Genomic DNA, 21,682 nt, shown 5'->3' with positions numbered 1-21,682 from the left:
GTACCCAATACCAGGAGCTGGTTTTAATAAAAGTCAGCCGGTATCTGCAATGCAAACAGGAGGGGGCCTACAGGACGGATATAAAAGGTCATCAAGCATGAACTAGTAAAACCCAGAGTCTGCGTATCCTGATCCCAAGGTGTATCTGGAGACAGATTTTCCCTACCACAGGAAGGAGGATTCAAAACCTCCAGATTTATTTGCTGAAAGTGTGCAACATTCCACGATGATTACCAGGTAAGAAATGTTCTTGGCAGCCAAGGGGAAAGAATTTTAATGTATTATAAAAATAACACTAATTCAAGATGAAACACTGTTCCCTTTCTGACCATAAGAATGTTGGGTAGAGAAAAACTAATCTGGTCAAAGAATTTGAGTTAAAAGAAACCTGCATCTTTGAGTTCAGTAGCTTCTGAATAGAGGGTTGTCTGAGGGAGCAAGGCTGTGGACCCCCAGGGATGATCAACTCCCAGGATGGGTGAGGGGCAGGAGGAACCACTTGCAGATGAAGGAAATAACAGCCAAGAAGATCTGTGAAGATAGCAAGGTCGATGTTGTGGTTTCTGTTAAGTCTCCTTATGCTTGACTTTTGGACAAGATTTGAAGACACAGGTAGCAATTCCCTGGTCACACCTCAACCTCAGGACGCACACTTCACACAGAGGACCCTGAAGGACAGGGAAGAGAGCAGAGGAAGCCCCACCTGCACGCCAAGAGCCGATTTCCAAAGCACAGCATCAGGGACTCAGGCACGTGACCTACCTCCATTTTCCCGAAGCCTGAGACACTGAGGGGAAGCGAGTCTGCTTGAGAGAAGCTGTCTCTGTGATTTGCTACTTAGCCTGGGTAACTAAGTCATGGCAGGGCAGGACCCCCAGGCAGGTCAAAATGCCTCCACATCCACCTGCAGAAATGACAGGCTAATGGCACACAAACAATTCCCAAAGATACTGAAAGAGTCTTGAACAGACAGGTACAAGGTAGTGGGGACTACTGAGCCCAAATCCCTGAGAATCATCAGCTGAGAGAGGAAGCAAGCCACCTCTGCCCGCAAGTCCTCGCTGATCTACAAGAAACAGCTAAACTCTGAGCCATGGTTCTGGTAACCCTTCGAGGCTGCAGGAGTGGAGATGAGAGCCAGGGGTCTGCTCAAGACTGGGAGTGGGGGTGGGGCCTGCTAGTCAAACCACGACAGTCCTGAGCTCGGGCCAAGGCAGGTTACCTCCTCAAAAGGTGAATGGGCTATGTAGCCTAAAACAGCCCAGAAGCCTCAAAACAGGATAACAAGGGTCCCAGGATGGTGGTTCTCCCAAGAACCTGGAAGAAGCAGAGGAAAATCTCTGAGGGAAAAAACTTTCATCCATGGCCTCAAATTAACTCCACAGAGAAGTATTCAAATACAATGACCAATACGCAAAGACAACTGGACATGTAAGTAAAAACACACAAAAGAACAGATAATAAAAGACTTCCCAAGGCAACCATTAAGAAAATAATTTAAAAAGAGTTAAAAATAATAATTTATTATAAATAGTACACTAGAAAATAACTATTTCATTTTTTTAAAAGGGAAGCAGTAAATAAAGAACAGAGGAACAAAAATAATATGAGTCACAGAAAATAGAAAAGAAAATAAATAGCAAAATGGCAGACATAAATCCAATTGTAAAAAACTTAAATATGTGAATAAATTCAAAACTCTAATCAAAGGTAAAAGCTGTCAAACTGCAATAAAACACACACACATACACACACAAGTTCTACCCATAAGCTATCTACAAGAGACAAAAATTCAGGTTCAAAGACACAAATAGATTCAAGTAAAAGAATGGGAAAAGATACACCAAGCAAACTATAACCATAAGAGAGATGTAGTTTTACTAACATGAATCAGAACAGACTTTAAAACAAAGAACAGAAGGTGTGGCCATTTCGCATCAGGGCATCTGGTATGAAAGGCTGGGTGCAAGGCCTCTGCTGGAGGCACTAAAAAAAAAAAAAAAAAAAAAACAAAGAACATTAAAAGAAACTGAGAGACATTAAACACTGACAGAATGGTCAATCCATCAGAAAGATATAACAATGATAAATATGCATGTATCTGACAACAGTGGTACAAAAAGAAACAAAAATGAATGGTACTGAAGAGAAAAACAGACAATTCAACAACAAGAGTTGGAGACTTCAAGAACCCACCATCAAGAATGGACAGAATAGACTCAAATGACTTCCACCATATGCAAAATAGATAGCCAGTGGGAATTTGCTGTATGGCTCAGGAAACTCAAACAGGGGCTCTGCGTCAACCTAGAGGGGTGGGATGGGGAGGGAGATGGGAGGGAGGTTCGAAAGGGAGGGGCTATATGTATACCTATGTCTGATTCATGTTGACGTTTGACAGAAAACAAAATTCCATAAAGCAATTATCCTTCAATAAAAAAATAAATATATTAAAAAAAGAATGGACAGAATAACTTTGACAAAATAGTGCAGCTACAGATGATATGAGCACCACCAACCAACAACATCAACCAGCTGACTTCTCTCTATGGACACCCACCCAATAACATCAACTTGCTGACATCTACCTATTGAACTCCTACCCTATAACAACAGACTGTATACTACACCACAAAAAAGGGATTGTAAAATTTTAAAGATCAGATCCCCTGGAGAAGGGACAGGATACCCACTCCAGTATTCTTGGGCTTCCCTGGTGGCTCAGTTGGTAAAGAACCCGCCTGCAATAAGGGAGACCTGGGTTTGACCCCTGGGTTGGGAAGATCCCCTGGAGGAGGGCATGGCAACCCACTCCAGTATTCTTGCCTGGAGAATCCCATGGACAGAGGAGCCTGGTGGGCTGCAGTCCACAGGGTTGCAAAGAGTCAGAAATGACTGAGCGACTAGCCACAGCACACAAAAGCATATAAAGGGTGTTCTCTGATCACACAAAATTGTTAGAATTCAAAAATAGGATTTGGGGAAATCTACCACCAATATATGGATATATACAATGTACTTCTAAATAGGCAATGGGGAAAAAAATTAAAAAATAAATAGGCAATGGGTTAAAGAAGAAATCACAAAGGAAATTAGAAAATACTCCGAGGTACTTGAATGAAAATGAAAACAGGACACAATACAAAACAGCTATAGCAATTCTTGGAGAAAATTTTATAGCTGTTAATGTCTAAAGTAACAAAGAAAGATCTTAGGAACCAACCATACACACACACAAAGCAAACTCAACCAAAAGTAAGCAGAAGGAAGACAAAGATTATAGCAGGAAATAAAAAAAGAAAAACAGAAAATCAATTAAAACAACGGTTGGTCTTTTGAAAACATCAACAAATGTATCAAACCTTTAGCTAGACCGGAGATGAACAAGCTTTTTCTGTAAAGGGTCAGATAGTCAATATTTTAGCTTTTCTGCCACACATGGGTTCTGTCAATATTCTTTTGTGTTGTTGTCTTGTTTTTACAACACTTAAAAAATATAAAGACCATTTTTAGCTCAGAGGCTATACAAAAACAGGCTGCCAGTGGGTTTGGCCTGTGAGCTGCTGTCTGTAGACTCCTGAGCTAGACAGACCAAGAAAAACAGAAGACACAAATAACCGATTCAGGAGTGAAAAAGTAAGACAGCAGCTCTGACTTCACCAAAGTTAAAAGGACCATGAGAGAATACTATAAGTAACTACATGCCGACAATTTAGACAGTTTAAATGAAATGAACAAATTTCTAGAAAGATATGAATTGCTAAAACTGACTGAAGAAATACAGAATCTGAATAGGTCTATAAGAAGTAAAAAAAAAAAAAAAAGAACTAGTAATTTGAAATCTCCACACATAAAAGTCCAAACTCAGATGGTGAATTCTATAAACATTCAAAGAATAAAGAACATCCCACCTTTACAAAGTCTCCCAAAAAAATGAAGAGGAAACATCACTTCCCAGCTCATTCTTTTAGGCTCATATTACTTGATACTGAAGAAAATAATATCACAAGAAAAGTACAGAACAATATCCCACATGGATACAGATTAAAAAGTCCTTGACAAAATATCAGCAACGGGATTTATCCCAGAAATGCAAGGTTGCTTTACTATCTGAGAGCCAATTAATGTCACAGATCACATTGAAAGAAAAAAAAGAAGAATCACTACATGATGGTCTCAGTAAGTGCATAGAGGCATTTCATAAAATCTAATGGTTATTCATGGACTTCCCTGATAGCTCAGTTGGTAAAGAATCTGCAATTCAGAAGACATCGGTTCGATTCCTGGGTCAGGAAGATCCGCTGGAGGAAGGATAGGCTACCCACTCCAGTATTCTTGGATTTCCCTGGTGGCTTAGCTGGTAAAGAATCTGCCTGCAACGCGGGAGACCTGGGTTTGATCCCTGGGTTGGGAAGATCCCTTGGAGAAGGGAGCTACCCACTGCAGTATTCTGACCTGGATTCCAGAAATCCATGGGGTCCCAGAGAGTCGGACATTTCTTAGTGACTTCCACTTTCACTTTTCATTCATGATAAAAATTCTTGACAAAGTAGGAGGAAAGGAACTTTCTCAACCCAATAAAACTCACCTACAAAACCCCTGCAGCCACATTTTAATGTTGAGTGATGGAATGCTTTCCCCGAGGCTGGAAACAGGGAAGATGTCTGCTCCTGTGACTTCTGTCTGGTCAGTGCAATCAGGCAAGAAAGAGATATAAAAGGCATCCATATTGGAAAGGGAAAAATTGCCTCCATTTGCAGACAATAAGATTTTGTATTTAGAAAACCCTAAGAGATCAAAAGCTACTAGATCTAAAAACTACTAATATTAACAAACAAATTCAGCAAGGTCACATAATATAAGATCAAGATACAAAAATCAATATTATTTCTATATATTGGCATTGAACAATCCAAAATAAAATTAAGAAAATAATACATTCACAATAGCATCAAAAGGACAAAATATTGAAGTATAAATTTAACAAAAGGAAGTATAAGATTTGTATGGTAAAAATTGCAAAACACTGCTGAAAGAAATTAAAGACCTAAATAAACAAACCAGATATCTCATGTTTATGGACTGGAAGACTCAATTCCTCAGCAAAGCAATTCTCCCCAAATTGACCTATAGACTCAATATAATTGAAATCTAAATCTCAACTTGCTTCTTTTGTAAAAATGACAAGATGACCCTAAAATTCATTTGGAAATATAAAAGATCCAGAATGGAAAAAATGTTGAAAAAGGAAGAAATATTATAGATGGAGGGCTTACAGTTTCTGACTTTTTAAAAATTGGAATATAACTGCTTTACCACAATTGTGTTGTGTTAGCTTCTGCACATTTTCTAACTTTGAAACTCACTACTGGAAAGCTACAGTGGTGGCCTAAAGATAAACACAGCGATCAGTAAAGCATAACTGAGAATAGAGAGCTACCTTGGCAATTATGGTTGATTCAAGGCAGTTCAACAGGAATAAAACAGTCTTTTCAACTGCTAGGACAAGTGGATCACCACAGGGAAAAGGTAAATAAGACCCTACCCAGACACAAAAATTAACTCAAAATAGACCACAGACCTGAATGTAAGAGATAAAACTAAAAAAATCTTAAGAAAAAAAACTTAGGAACAAATGTTAGTTATTTTGAATTAAGCAAAGAATTCTTAGATATGGCAACAAAAGCACAAATAATGAAAAAGAATTGATAAACTGGGCTTCTTCAAAAGTTAAAAATTTTGTGTTTTAATTTAGGTCCATCCTAAAGGACATCAATCCTGGGTGTTCACTGGAAGGACTGATGTTGAAGCTGAAACTCCAATACTTTGGCCACCTGATGTGAAGGGCTGACTCATTTGAAAAGACCCTGATGCTGGGAAAGATTGAGGGCAGGAAGAGAAGGGGATGACAGAGGATGAGATGGTTGGATGGCATCACCAACTCAACGGACATGAGTTTGGGTGAATTCCGGGAGTTGGTGATGGACAGGGAGGCCTGGCGTGCTGCGGTCCACGGGGTCGCAAAGAGTCGGATACGACTGAGCAACTGAACTGAACTGAACTGAATTTAAGTATAAATTTATCAAGAAAGTAAAAAGACCATAGACTGGGGAAACATTTGCAAATTCTATATCCAGCACTAACCAGTATCACCCTAAAGACATGACCTCCTTCCTGACATTTAAGATCTTTTAGTCTACTGCAGGGAGAAGGCAATGGCACCCCACTCCAGTACTCTTGCCTGGAAAATGCCATGGATGGAGGAGGCTGGTAGGCTTCAGTCCATGGGGTCTTGAAGAGTCGGACACGACTGAGCGTCTTCACTTTCACTTTTCACTTTCTTGCATTGGAGAAGGAAATGGCAACCCACTCCAGTGTTCTTGCCTGGAGAATCCCAGAGTCAGCGGAGCCTGGTGGGCTGCCGTCAGTGGGGTCGTACAGAGTCGGACACGACCGAAGCGACTTAGCAGCAGTAGCAGCAGCAGTCTACTGCAGAGGTGAGTGTTACTGCATTTAGTTGAAGGAGAGATCCTGAATGGAAGTCCTGTGAGTGATGACCACAGAGGGACGATGACCACAGTGGGATGGAGCTCACAGTGCCAGGAGAGCAGTTAAAATGGAGGGAAATAGAAATGACACTTTTCTGAAGCATTTCCACCCAATCCCAGTACACTTTTTCTGTCTCAGGGTATCCTATATTTCTTTGGCTTTTGGAAGAGAATTTATTAAGGCTATATATGAAAAAAAAAACCTATGGTAAACAACATATTATGCTTAACAGTGAAAGATTTCAGCTCTCTGAGATTGTGAAGGGAGACAAGAATGCCTATTATCATGATTTCTATTTAACAATTCACTGGAGACTTGAGTCGAAAAAAAGAAATAAAAGATACAAGGCTTGGGATTTCCCTGGTGGTCCAGTGAGTAAGATTCTGAGCTCCCAATGCAGGGGGCCCAGGTTTGATCCCTGATCAGGGAATTAGACCCCACATGCCACAACTAAGAGTTCGCGTGCTACGACTAAAGATCCTGCGCACCGCAACTAAGACTGGGCACAGCCAAATAAAGAAGTATTTAAAATAAAAGTTACAAGGCTTAGTAGAAAGAGGGAAAGTGACTGCTTACATAAACAACCCAAAATAATCAACAGAGAAATATTAGAATTAAAAATGAATTTAATAAGGTTTCTGGATACAAGATCAATAAATAATTTCTTTATAGGTACAATGATGTCTCTTACAGTAGTATCAAGAAAGGTCAAATAACTCTCATATATTGTTGGTGAGAATGTAAAGTGGTATAGTCACTTTGGAAAACATTATGGTAGTTCCTCAAAATGTTAAACATAGAGTTACCATATGACCCAACAATTCCACTCCAGGAAGAACTGAAAACACCTAGCCACACAAAAACTTGTACAGGAATGTTTATAGCAGCACTATTTATAACAGTCAAAAAGTGGAAACAACCCAAATGTTCATCAACTAGCAAACAGATAAAGTGTATATTCATACAAAGGACTGCTACCCACCAATAAAGAGAAATGTAGTCCTGACACATACTATAACATGACGAACCTTGAAAACATCACGCCAAGTGAAAGACGCCATTCACAGAGACCACATGATGTAGATTCCATTTATATGAAATGTCCAGAACAGGCAAATCCACAGGGACAGAAAGGAGGCTAGTGGCTGCCCACAGATGGGAGCTGGGGGGATGAGGGGTAATTACTAATAGGTACGGGGTTTAATTTTGTGGTGATGGAAAAAGTCTAAAATTAGACTGTGGTGACAGTTGCACAACATTGTGAATATACCAAAAACCGTTGGATTGTACACTTTAAATGGGTGGATTTTATGTGAATTGCATCTCAAGAGAGCTGATAAAAATGTGTTTTTTTAAATCAAATATCAAGGAATTAATTTAACAAAGGACTGTAAGCCCTCTGTATGAAAACTACTCATGGCTATTGAGATAAATTAAAGAAGATCTAAATAAATCAACAAACATATAGTCATTGTTAGGAAGACTAAATATTGTAAAGAAGCTATTCTCACCTAATTGATCTATTGCTTCAATATAATCCAATCAAAATACTCAAAGCAGGTTTTGTGAAAATGAACAAAATTACGCTAACATCTATCCAATGCAAAAAGATTTTTTTAAACTAGTCCCAACTACTACATAGATGAACAAGAGAACATATAGCATGAAATCAGATGTTCTATAAAGCTACACTGTTGTATCAGCAGACAAAAGGACAGACTGACAACCCAACTAGACAGAACACAGAGGCCAGAAACAGGCCACACTCACATTCACGCTGGGCTAAAGTCAGCTCACAGAGCTGCAAGGAAGGATACAAATCGGCCAGGATATCTGTTCATTAGAGGGAGTGCAAACTGACCAGCCTCCATGGGAACCTGGCAGCAACCAGCAAAACACAGCACAGGCACCTGAGGACACCCCAGTCCCATCCCTACACGTGCCTCTGTACGTGTGACAAGAGAAAAGCACAAGGGTTTCTTGGCACATGACTCAGACACCCCAGTGTCCAAACAGCAGAATGGATAAACTGGCCACATTCGTATCATGGAATATTACATAGCAATGAAAAGGAGTGACTTCCATTCCACAAAATAATGTGAACTAGTCTCCAAAATGTAATGTTGTGTGAGATAAGGCAGGCACAGAACACATGATGAATCACATAAAGGTCAAATGACTAACTTACGGTGTTAGTATCCCAGCTGTTTTGTGGAGAACAGGAGGGGAATTACTGACAAGGAACAGGGGGCATGTGTGACACCGGCCATGTTCCATTCCTGGGCTGGGCCACTGGCTGCACTGGAGCGTTCACTTCCTCAAAACTCAACAGACTGTGCACTTATGTGCTGTGTTTATACGTTAAACAGAAATAAGCAAAATCAATTTCAAGTGGGGTTTACATCAAAATAGAAAAGGTTAAAAAAAAAAAAAGCATCTGGAACATTAAAGAATAACTTCAGGGCCTTCAGGTAAGAGAAAATAACTCATGAAGAAGACAAAAAGCACTGACCATAAAGGAAAAGATTACTAAATCAAACTCCTTAAAGAATTCTATTCATCAATAGACAGCTTTCAGAGAGTGAAAAGACAAGCCACAGAATAGGAGAAGCCAGACGTGGAAGATTATACATGATTCCACTTATAAAATCTTCCAAAACAGGCAGGGCAATATTTAGCTTTGGGGAGGACGAAGAAGGTAACTGTGAAAGGGCAAGAAAGGTGCTGCTGAGGTGGCTATTTTCTATGCTAGTTCAGAAACATTCGCCAGGTGATGATTTACTGAGCTGTACTTTTGTGTTTTATGCTCCTCTCTAAGTGTGCTTTTTTACCCATGATGTAAATGATGAAACAAATAAAAATCTGAACACGACAAGGACTGTCACCAGAACCATTCCTATTTGACATTGCATGGGGGTGTCCCAGCCCAGACAGTGGGCCAAGAACAAAGAAGAAAAACATGTGGACCAGAGAGAAAGAGGCAGAGTCTTTACTCACAGATACCATGGTCACTAAACACTGAGTTCTTAATCGAAAAAACAGAAGGCAAGACAAAACCAACTAAAACAAATAAGGTAATCTATTAATAGTATATTTATAGCAATGAAACTGGGAGATGAACCATTTTTGTTAGCACCAAAACACATAAAATACTTGGGAAGTATTTTGTTAAATTTATGTAAGACCTGTATATCAAAAACTACAAAATATTTCTGAGAGAAACTTAAGAAGGCCCAAATCAATTGACAGATATACCATGTTTATAGATTAGAAGATTCAATATTAAGATTCCCAAACAGAACTATAAATTCAATGCAATTTCAATAACAAATCCAAGCAGACTTGACAAGCTGATTCTAAAATTTTGCGGAAATCCTGAAAGAGCTAAAGAGATTTGAAACAACTTTGAAAAGGAAGAACAAAGTTGGAGGATTTACAATACCTGATTTTTTTTTTTTCCAATAAAATGACACTGCAGCTTTATCACTATAGCTGCTATGGGGTTGAAAGAGATGCATGTACCCCAATATTCATTGCAGCACTTTTTACAATTGCTAGGACATGGAAGCAACCTAGATTCTGCTGTCCTTGGGATTCTCCAGCATGATCACTAAGCGCCCAAATAAATGTTCAACATATTTAGTTATCAGGGAAATGCAAGCCAAAACAATGAGACAGAAACACATGTGCACTACAAGGGCTCAAATTTAAAATATAGACAATTCCAAGTGTTGGAAGAACACGAAACCACTGGAAGTCTCTCAAACTGCTGGTGGGAGAGTGTAAAATGATTCAGTCTCTTTGTAAGACAGTTTTGTAGTCTCTCACAAAGTTAAATATACATGTATTGTATCATTTAGCAATCTATCTCTAGATATTTACCCATGAGAAATGAGCACATATGCTCATGATAAGGCCTGTACACAAGTTTTCATAGCATCTGCACTCATCATAGCCAAATACAGGAAGCCACCTAAACGTCCATCAATGGATGACTATACAGATAAACAATTTGTGGTTTATCCATGCATTAGGATACACTAGTCAGCAATAAAAAGACTGAATTATTGGTATAAGAAACAATATTGATAAATCTCAAAAACATATGCTGAGCCAACAAAGGCCAACCACAAGAGTACGTATTGTATGATTCCATTTACATGAAGTTCTGCTGCTGCTGCTAAGTCACTTCAGTCGTGTCCAACTCTGCTCGACCCCATAGACGGCAGCCCACCAGGCTCCCCCGTCCCTGGGATTCTCCAGGCAAGAACATTGGAGTGGGTTGCCATTTCCTTCTCCAATGCGTGAAAGTGAAGTCGCTTGGTCATGTCCGACTCCTAGCAACCCCATGGACTGCAGCCTACCAGGCTCCTCTGTCCATGGGATTTTCCAGGCAAGAGTACTGGAGTGGGTTGCCATTGCCTTCTCCGACATGAAGTTCTAGAACGGGAGAAAAAACCTAACGTACTGAAAGAACAGATAATATAATTAGATTACTAACCTAAAGAAATCACATTTGTGGTTGCTTCAAGGCATGGGAGAATGACTGCAAAGAGGCATGAGGAAACTTTTTATGGCAACAGAAACATTCTAAACTTGACTAAGTTGGCTTTTATATGTGTGTATACATTTGTCAAACCCATGGAATGTACACTTAAATGAGTGTACTTTATTATATGTAAGTACTATTCCAGTAATACTGATTCTTAAGTGAGTAAAAGTCACTCAGTCATGTCCAACTCTTTGTGACCCCATGGACTATAGAGTCCATGGAATTCTCCAGGCCAGAATATTAGAGTGGGTAGCCTTTCCTTTCTCCAGGAGATGTTCTCAACCCAGGGATCTGAACCTAGGTCTCCCGCATCGCAGGCCAATTCTTTACCAGCTGAGCCACAAGGGAAGCCCTTTTAAAGTATAATGTCTCTCACAAAGTACACTCAGCGCTGGGCTTCCGGGTCAAGATGGTGGAGCAGAAGGATGTGCGCTCATCTCCTGTGATAGCACAGAAGCTGCAACTATCTGATGCACAACCATCGACGGAGGCTGCTGGGACCCACCAAAAAGTACACTCAGTGTTTAGAAAAAAATGAATCTGAGTTCAGTCCGTGGCACTTTTGGAAAATATTATAATTCTGGGTTTATTGCACAAGCTCCACAGCAGGAATGCCAGAAATGCTCAGTATTACATATTACACAATATCATCATCCTCTGAACATACTATCTTCACCATCCTAAGTTCCCTTCTAGTCTCCATCGATATGCATATATAATTTTTCAACAGCTGTAATTACAGCATAAGAAAAGCACAAAAATAACTTCGAATCAAACATGCAATTTTACTATATACACAAAAATTCAAGTTGTGCGTTTCCCTCTGCTGACAGCGTTCCCAACAGAACCCAAAACCTAAGTGCTGCCAATGCCCGTGCCCCTGCTTCTTGCTCTGTCCTGGGTGGGTGGAGGAAGGAATTCCCTTTAATTGGGAGAAAAGACAAGAATCCCCTCCGACCAGCAGGAGATTGGCAGGAAGGCGGGCAGAGGGAGTCTGGAGGGGGAGGACACGCCTGGCACTGTCCGTGGTCCTGGTCCGCCCAGAGCACACGCATGCAGAGCAGACCGCGCCCTCTCTGGGGTGGAATCCACACCATCTTTCCTTACAACTCTGCCACTTCTCCGCAAGTCCACCCTGGTGGTAGGCTCTGCAGGGCGGGAGCTTGGAATTTAGTGCCCACCGGGCCCAGGACACTACTGCAGGAGGCAGAGAGGCCTCTGCTTTCACAGTGCCCGCAGTTTGGTAAGATAGAGAGGGACAGTGAAACTGGCAGTAAGGGCCAGACACAGCAGTGGACAAGATGACCACTCAGACCTCGGGAGCCCCGTGGATGAAGCGCCTGGGACAATACAGTCCAGCACCGACCTACTTGATAGTAGAAACATGCATGCCATCTGGGCTGGATACAGAAGAACCACTGTGGAGCTCCTTAAAGCCAGGTCTGCTGAGAAGACCTGGAGTCTGAGCCCCTGCAGCAACGGGCCCCAAATCTGCATTTCTAACAGACTCTCTCCCTGGCCAGCAGGTTTTGGAACCAGTGCTGGGGAGCAGCAGCCCAACAAATACCTGGGTTACTTCCCTTCCCCAAGCCTTAAAATGAAAACACTCTGCACAAATAAAAAGCATCTCAAAAGCTCAGTGTCTGAAGCATCTTCTCTTTTAAAACACCAAGTTCAGTGGCACCTGGCAAGAACTATAGCTTTCCAAGCACAACAGGTTATGGTGGCGACAAAACAAGAATATGTAGGGCACCGAGTGGCTGACGCTGAGGAAGTGTCAGTAGCAAGGGTGCCAAGATTTCTCAGGTCTTCCTTCAACTCGTTTATGTCTTTCCTCCGTTCAAGAAAAACCCTTCTGAACAGAAGTGTTAAGAATAAGGACTATCTCTTCTTTCAAAGAACAGAAGTAGAAGACTCTACACACATGGATCTTTACCAATTTGCAGCTGCCATCAAATAAGGGGTCACCCCTTTCTCCCCTCCTTGATACACCAAGGGCCTAATCTACTTCCCAGGGGTGTTGCTTGAGCTTCCTGGGAAACAGCCATCACTAAAGCACACGGCCCTGCTCCTGAGCTAACTAATACCCTTCAGGTCTTGGGTCCAACCAAGTCCATAATTTTTCTCTATGGAAAGAAGAGGCAAGGGGGAGCAGAAAGGAAAGTGAGTGGTGTGTTTAGATGTTTATAATTGAGCTGAACATCAGTGGTTTTCAAATCAAAGTATAACTTTAAAACATGGCAGAAGTATCTTTGACGTGAAAACCACTGACGTTCAGCTCAATTATAAACATATTCACATGAAAACACACAACCTCCTCTGCACCAGCAGCTATAAGGCAGGGGAGAGGACTCAGGGACAGCGAGATGCCAAGAGACGGGAGCTGAGGGTCCCCAGCGCCTCATGCTCTGGCTCTTCTCGGCCTGGCTGCCCCTCTCCTGGGGCTTCCCAGCAACGTGTCTTTCGCTTGGGGTTGAGGGGCAGCAACCCTTACCTGTGGAGCTGAAATTCCCAGGCGGCACGCTTGGGAAAGCAGCAGCCTCCACCTGTTCCAGACCTGAAAGCACATTTCTCAACTGTTTTCTCAAGCTGTAGCAGATTCTCTCTAGCTGATAATAATATTCTTTTCTGAATGATCCCATACTAAAACTGTCAAGTCAAACAGAAAAATCAGGTGGTCACAGGGAACTATATTCAATATTCTGTGATAAACCATAATGGAAAAGAATATATATATATAAATATACAGTTACTTTGCTGTATAGTAGAAATTAATACGACATTGTAAATCAACTATACTTCAGTAAATTTTTTTAAAAAGTAAGGCGGCATATGTTGTAGAGACAGGAAAAACAAACTTCCTCACTCTGTTGGCAACATCTGCATTTAATAAGTTACTGGCAAGGATGCCATTCCAAATATAGTGAAAATAACATTATTCAGTAGCCCTGTGGTAACCACCATGCCCTGTGGTCAAAAGCTGTGCTCTCAAGAAACCTCAAAGTAAAGTGCGTGGCCTCGTGTTCCACTCCCAGGAGGTACGTGGCGGGAGGCACTCAGTTCTCTCCCTTCTGTGTCCACGTTCCTCCCCCTCCCCACAAGCGCAGGGAAGAACTGGAGGGGAAATAGAAATACAAACCACTAATATCTACACCAGTCAATGTTGCCACTTACCAGAAGTTTGGAAAAAATGTTTAACGGCAAAAGAGGCTGAAATCACTTTTCCAGTCACCTGTAAATCAGTTATTTAAAAGACCCCTCTTCCCCCAACCAGATTCTGTAACCCAGTTCCTTCTCTGATCCTATAAATTAAAAAAGCCAGACTGCGGTGGGCATGGCACAGGGAGGACTCAGCTTGGCCCAGGGCCCCCCTGTCCCACATCTCCTTTTAGACCCAAAGGTGAACGGGGTGGGGGCAGGGTGGCACAGAGCCAAGAACATGAGGACAGTCTCTCCTGGAACAAATGGCCAGCCCAGAGTGCAGCAAAAGGCCACAACGGCACAGGAACTCCCGGGTAGAGTGGCTAGCAGCCCCAGGACCGACCACAAGCTCCAGGAGCCTGCAGAGCCGCAGATGCCCTGGGGAGGGCCGATGTGCCCAGCCACACCAGGAAGGTCTGCAGAGCTGCTGGGAGGATTAGGGAAAAGGGACGCCAAATGATTAAGCTTCTCTTCACCCCTGAGGCTGGGAGAGAGCTGGGTTTTGAATTGGCCAAAAACATAGGACACCTGGAAACAGGTCTCTCCCAGACCCAGCAGAGACTTCCCACCCGTGGACAGAAGGGCTCAGTCCCAGGACAGGAGGCCCCACACCTCCTGGCTCGCCTGCTGCCATGGTCCCTGGACCATGTGGTCCGGCCTCCAACGGAGCAGAGAGCCACAAACAACCATTAATGAACCTGAGAGGACCCAGGACACAAAACAAAGTGGCAGTCCTCTAGAGTTGCTGGAGGAAGATACAAAAAAGAAGAGCTCTCAAAGGTGCCCTAGGACGTGGAGGAATGGAAAGTATACATCTAACTTCTGACAGCAAAGGCGAAGACAAAACGGGTGGTCACAGCTCACAACTGAGTAAATGAACTGGAGGGTCAAACTATAAAATGCAAAGTTATAGAGAAACAGAAATCAAGAGGGCAATGAGCAAATGATAAGACCCAGCATTCAAACACCAGAAGCCAAAGGAAGAAACAAGGCACAAGGAAGGAATTAACAGCCAATACAGAAAATTTCATTTCATCTGGAAAAAACCTTGAGTCTGCATTTTAAAAGAGCTCACCACATTCCAGAAATGATTCCTGACACACAGAGAAAAATTCCCAAATTCCAAGAAGATGGAAAAAAATCTTATAAATCTTCGGTAACAACCGTATTTTAAAAACCAACAAATTCCAACTGATACAGAAAAAGCATGTGACAAAATCCAACACCTGCCCACAAGATAAAAATTCTGAGCAAGTTAGGAATGGAAGACAACACGCAACGTGAAAGGCTGGTGCTTCCTCCCAGTTCAGGACAGGACAGACATTCCAGCTGGAGCAATGAGGCAAGAAGGCAAATAAAAGGGCCTCGAGATCAGAGGAGAAGAAATCAAACTGCCCACCGTCTGCAGATGATGTGACTGTCCATCTAGAAAATCCTCAGAAATCTACTCTAAAAACCTAGAAGCAGTGAGTTCTGCAAGATCAACAGATAAAATAATCACATTTCTAGATGCTAACAATGAACACAGAAATTAGAGATGCTATGTTCATGAACAGGTGCTCCAAAGGAAATGAAATATTTTGGTGCAAATTTAACAAAATATGTACATGATCTGTGTTGTGAAAAACCACAAGATGTTGATGAAAGAAATCAAAGATGATGTAAGCAAATGCAAAACACATGTTTAGGAAAGGACACAGACACCCCCTTCTAAGTAGGAATTTATTCCTGACAGCAGTGCCCAGATCACAAAGTGTGGGTCCTCTGAAGGCTGTAGACAGAGCCCTCAAGCCCTCGTGAGAGACGCCAGGCCTGTTTTGCATGGGTTCCCTCTGGGGTGAGTCCCTGTGTCCCTGAGCTTTGTGCTCTGCCTCTCAGGTTTGGAGGGACTGTGCCTGAGGACGTCACCTTCCCATGAGGGGATGGGCATCAACTTCCCACTCACCAGAAACACTGTTGATGGACACCCTCTGAGACAATTGGGATCTTTGTGTGACTCACTTTCTCTCCAAGATGAACATCCTTGGACACATCGGGGACTGGGAGTGACACTGAGGTTGCCCCGGGTGGCCCTTCCAACCCACTAGAAAGGCACTACTGGCCCCAGGCAGCAGTCTGTAACGGCTACTAAGAGCACGTTCTCTGAAGGGCTGCACTACAGCGATGGGTGCCGAAAATCCATCTGTAAACACACTCAAGACCGCTCTCCATGGAAATGACAGCCAACAGGATGGCTGGGTTCCAAGACAAGTATACAGAAGTAACTAATTCAATCTGATGTAACCATTTATATTGAACACACAAACCCAAACCCCACTAATTCATTTCACAACCATCTATTAATATCTACTATTTGCCAAGTTCCAGGTGCTTCAGAAACATCAGGGAAAAAACAAGCCCTACTCCTCCGGTGTGGAGCTGATATTCTACGAGGGAAGGCAAACAAAGACGATAATGAAGGATGCAGCACTGAAGGTGATAAATGTTGCATGCAGAACTGAAGTGCAGGGGCAAGGACATCCCCGATGCAGGCAGGTCCCACCACATGCGGAGGGGTGAGAGTATCACTGAGAAGCCAGAGGGGACGGTGGGCCACGCAAGTACTTGAGAAAGAGACAAAGGACAGGGCCTGGGGTGGTGGTGGGTGGGGGGTGTGGGAGCCGGAGGCACAGTAGCTGCTGTCAGGGGAAGCTGGGGAGGCAGCGACTTCAGGGCCTGAAGTTGCCTGAGCTTTGGCCTTCGCTGTCTCCATCTGTCTTTCTGCTGCTGTATGCCCTGCACCTGCTGATGTACCTGGCACATCCAGGTACCGATCTGATGAACGAATGAGCTCTGGTACAGGAGCAGCATGGGAGCTGGCCCCCAGCTATGCTATTGCTCCTAGTGAAATATGTTCTGAATCCAGGCACAGTCACCAGACTGCATCCCAGGAAGCTAACAAGTCCAAATACAGCCTCGATGCCCCAGCAAAGCGGCCTCGTGAACCCAATCTTCCTGCAGAAACGGTCCATTTTGACACAGGCTGTGGTTGTGCTGCGCTGGCATCACTCCTGCACTGAGACAGAACACACTGGTCACACTCAAGCTGGGTGTTCGCTGGAGACCACAATCATCTTCTCCCGGAAGGCACGTGCTCAGGGGGCCAAGGCCCATTTCCCACACCCCCTGCCCAAGGAAGGCCAGGCCAAAGGGGAGGTCTCTGCAGGAGGCCCTGTGGGCCATCCCACATAGGAGATGCCTTCTTCATTAAGTGACCAGTGGGCTTCATCAGGGTTGGGGCACAAATCACAGGTACCCAAGGAGGCAATGAGAAGAGGCACTGCCCCTTCTGAGATTTCTGGACAGACACTTGGCCCAACACCATCACTCAGTTTAAAGGGTATTCTACAAAAGTGCCTGGGAATCTCTGAAAACATCAAGATGAAGAAAGTCAGGGAGGGCCTGCAGAATGTTCCACATGAGGAGACGAGAGACTCCCAGGTAAAGGCAACATGGATTCTGGGGCCCTTCGGAGACTGTGAGGGAGGTGGGCACTAGGGTCAGCCACCTGTTGGCAGGACGTCCTTGCTCTGGGTCAGAGGAGATGTCCTTGTTTGCAGGAAATACACACAGACGGGCTCAGGGATGATGAGGAACAGGTCAGCGATGCTGGCCTTGAAAACAGAGTTTTCTGTACTATCCCTACAACTTTCCTCGCAGTTGGAAAGGGAAGTGGGCAAAAAGATGCAAACACACGTCATGAAGAAAGGAAACCCACAGGGCCAATCAGCGTGGGCTGATGCCAACCATGGCTCGAGATCAGGGCGCACACATCAAAGCACAGTGAGGCTCCAGTCTGCTCCCGCCTGCTGGTCGAGATCTAAGAGCCTGAGGGCACCCAGTGCTGGGGAGGCTCGGGACCCACAGTGACCTGCCAGGAGGGACAACGTCTCCAGCCGCGTGGCAGCAGCACAGCTCCTCTCCTGTAGATAAACTGCTCGTCCCCTGAGGCCTGGGCACTCACTTCTGGGTGTGAACCCCAGAGGAACTCTCATGTGTGTACAACAGAGGGTGCGTGCAAGAACGTCCCCAGCAGCTATGCACAAGGGCAAGAGCGTGGAAACGGCCTGGGTGCCCGTCAGTGGGAGCACGGGTGAATACCCGCAGTGTGCTTGCCCAGTGGAATGTTGTACAGCAGACGAATGAATGAGCTGCAGACAATAGAGAAACAGAACGGAACAGAGAGTCTGGAAATAAACCTACACTGACACGGCCAATTGATTCTCAACAAAGCACCGGGGCAATACAACCGCGAAAACAAAGTCTCTTCAGCACTGGTGCCGCTTAATATCCATATGAAAAAATTAACCCCTGCTTCCTACCACAGGAGACACAGAAATGAACACAAGGTGGATGATGGCTCTAAATATGAAAGAAAACAAGAGAATAACTTCTTTGGGGTAAGCAGAGAATTCTCAGAAAAAAAAAATTAACTATAAAAAAAGAAAAATCAATGATTTGAACTCCATCAAGATTTAAAACTTCTACTTACCAAAAGACACCATTAAAATATGAAAAGGCAAGTCACATGGGGAGAAAATACTCAGGAAGCAGGTATCTGACAAAGGACCTGTATCCAGAATACACACCAAACACTGACAACCAATAAGACAATCCAATTTTTTTTAAAAATGGGCAAAGATTTTGATATCTCACCAAAAAGGATTTATGAATGGCCCGTAAAGCGATGAGGCGGTGCTCAACATCACTAGCCATCAGGGAATGTAAATGAAAACAAATGAGATGCACTTCGATTCTGCTAGAGGGGTTGAAGCCGAGGCTGACTCATCAGTGCTGGGAGAACGTGGCGCAGACAGATGGGCCACACTGCCCCGGCAGGTCCCTTTACCTGTGGTTCTTCAACCCCGCAGCTTTTATCTTCCCAAGAGAAACGGAACACACACCCACAGGAACACTTTCATCGTGATGTTGATGGCACTTTTATTAAAATAACCCAAACTAGTAACTGCTTGAATGTTGACCAGTGGTAGCACCATCAGCATGGCACCTTCACACCACTGAGTAAAACAGAGAACAGCCCGCCAGCACTCGCAGTCACAGGTGCCCGAGACGTGGTGTGGATGCTAAATGCAGGCACTCACACCACGTGGCCTGTCTGGGAGCAGCTCTGGTTGACGGAATCGTCGTCTGCTCCGATTCGGCTGTGAGTGACAGGGGTGTGTACGGGTGTCAGAACCCTCACGTGGCTCATTTTGTACACCATTTTCACATTTTGATGCAAAATGAAAATCTTGCATTTCACTGTATGTAAATTCTCCCTCAATTAAAAAACAAAAACAAAACAGAATGAACTACAATGACGTGCAACAATATGCATGGACCTTAACAATATAACCTTACAAAGTTCCAAAATATTTTATACAGCCTGGTGCCCTTTTTATAAAGTTAAATACAACTAAAATTTTTTACTTGGCTTTTTTTTTTTTTTTTTCAGATTTGCTTAGACACCAAAAAGTTCAGCAGCGGGTGGGGACAGGGCGTTGTGTGCTGGTCGCCAGGAGTGGAAGGCAGTGTAAACAAGGTTGGAGCAGGAGTTAGCGCTAGTCTTGGACGGCAGGATTATGGGTGCTGAGCGTTAGCAAAAGAGACATGGGTGCAGAAACAAACGAGGAGATGGATGCACAGCCCAGCAACCAGGATGCGTCCTGAACCCAGGGTCAGGGTTCATCCAGTTCTGTGCCCCTATGACCTGGGGACCTACGTTCACAAAGAGGGAAAGGAATTACCATGGACACTGGAAAATAAGCTAAGATTTCTGCTCAGAACCTACGGGACACCACACAGCTGTCACGAGAAGAAAACAACTGTCTTACGTTGCACTTCAGAGAAGTGAAGGGTTGCAAGTATGGAGCCCAGGTTCCAATTTCAGGTGTCAGAGGTGGAGCACCAGGATGAATCCAGATGTAAAACCACAAAGATCAAAACTCAAAGAAACGAAACAAACAGAGATAGAGGAAAAGGAGCCCCAGGGGCAGAGGTCAGACAAAAGGAGTGCAGCCCACCCTGCACCCCCAGGCCTGGAGGGGCCCAAGGAAGACTGCCTACAGATAAATGTTCTCAGAGTGCCACTAAAGAGAAAATCTACACATGAGTATACACAACACATACAATCATGGGTTCTTTTTTCACTCACAATCATCATTTGTCATGTTATTAAAAATTCTTTATGAACATTACAGTAATTTTCTCATACAGATTGACCACAGTTCACTTCACCATTACTCTCCTGTCCAGTATTAACTTGTTTCCATTAACTAATTTTCCATTATAATTAATAACACTAGAGCTTCTTTGTACATATATCTTTTTCAGAACTTCAAGGATACCTAGAGTGAAATTCAGGGTCCAGAGCATAAGCCTTTTTTAAAGTTCTTAATACAAAATGCAAAATTATGCTGTCAACGCTACCAGTTCACACGGCATTTCCAAACACTACATGTTTAAATTTCATTTTTAAACATAGCACCAAACTAATTCAATTTGTGTTTGATCACAAATGATGTAACATCTTTAAAAATCATTGCTTGCATATCTGCCTCTGAAAGTCTCTACTCCTGTCCTTTTCTGTTTATCTACTACTCTTTACTCTGTGTTTTCTCACCAACTTGCATGAATTAGTTCTATTAAAGGCTATTAATCTTCTAAGTATTGTTATCTGTCAACATCTCCTTAGTTTATCTTCACTTTGTTTATATGTTTCTCTGTTGTGCAATTTTCTGCTTTTATGTAACCCCATTTATCAAAAATCAATCCCCTCAACAGGTGCTACAGCAGTTACACTGAAACAACTTGCCAACGTTAGAGACTGATTGCAACATATTAGAACAATGATTTTAAAGAACTACACTAAAGTGTAATATCTCTTAATTACTGAACCAACATATAGTCAGACATTTTAAATAAAACAGTTACTTACCGCATCCAAGAAGCAAAGGTAAGACCCTGAGCTCTGTGCTACTGCTTGATTTTTGGAATATCCGACTGTTTAAAAGAGAAAAGGAAAAGCTCTTTTAGAACTCAGTTTTAGTGGATTCTCTTGCATAAAACTTACTGCGATGTACACAGTAGGAAAGCTAGGAACACTCCTCACTGCCAAGTAAAAACTCAGACCAATTTAGGTGAAACTGACGCAGTAAATATAATGACGACAGACAACAGTCCACCCAGTACTGGTGTTAAGGCAGAACGTGCTCACAGAAGGAAAATAAAGCCGGCAAACATCTATCCAGCACAGCACTAAGGTAACCCTGGGGAGTATTTTTAAAACACAAAATTACAATGTCCCTGAATGGAAGGACTTGAATAGAACTGGCAGAAACA

The 21,682-nt window shown here is 43.0% G+C and overlaps 1 protein-coding gene across 3 annotated transcripts in view; it reads right to left on the bottom strand.

The window, feature by feature from the left end:
- B3GNTL1 (UDP-GlcNAc:betaGal beta-1,3-N-acetylglucosaminyltransferase like 1) overlaps positions 1-21,682 on the bottom strand; it is a 125,932-nt gene that overhangs the window by 85,288 nt on the left and 18,962 nt on the right. For all 3 annotated transcript variants that reach the window (XR_003506762.1, XM_027517762.1, XM_027517761.1), the window contains exon 4: positions 21,279-21,343. Coding sequence is in view for 2 of the 3 variants with exons in the window: in XM_027517762.1 (XP_027373563.1) it covers positions 21,279-21,343 (65 nt within the window). In the remaining variant the exon portion in view is untranslated. The remainder of the gene's footprint in view (positions 1-21,278; positions 21,344-21,682) is intronic.

This window comes from Bos indicus x Bos taurus, chromosome 19 (genome assembly GCF_003369695.1).
Source record: "Bos indicus x Bos taurus breed Angus x Brahman F1 hybrid chromosome 19, Bos_hybrid_MaternalHap_v2.0, whole genome shotgun sequence".
NCBI lineage: Eukaryota > Metazoa > Chordata > Mammalia > Artiodactyla > Bovidae > Bos > Bos indicus x Bos taurus.
This window is presented reverse-complemented; position numbering and strand designations above follow the sequence as displayed.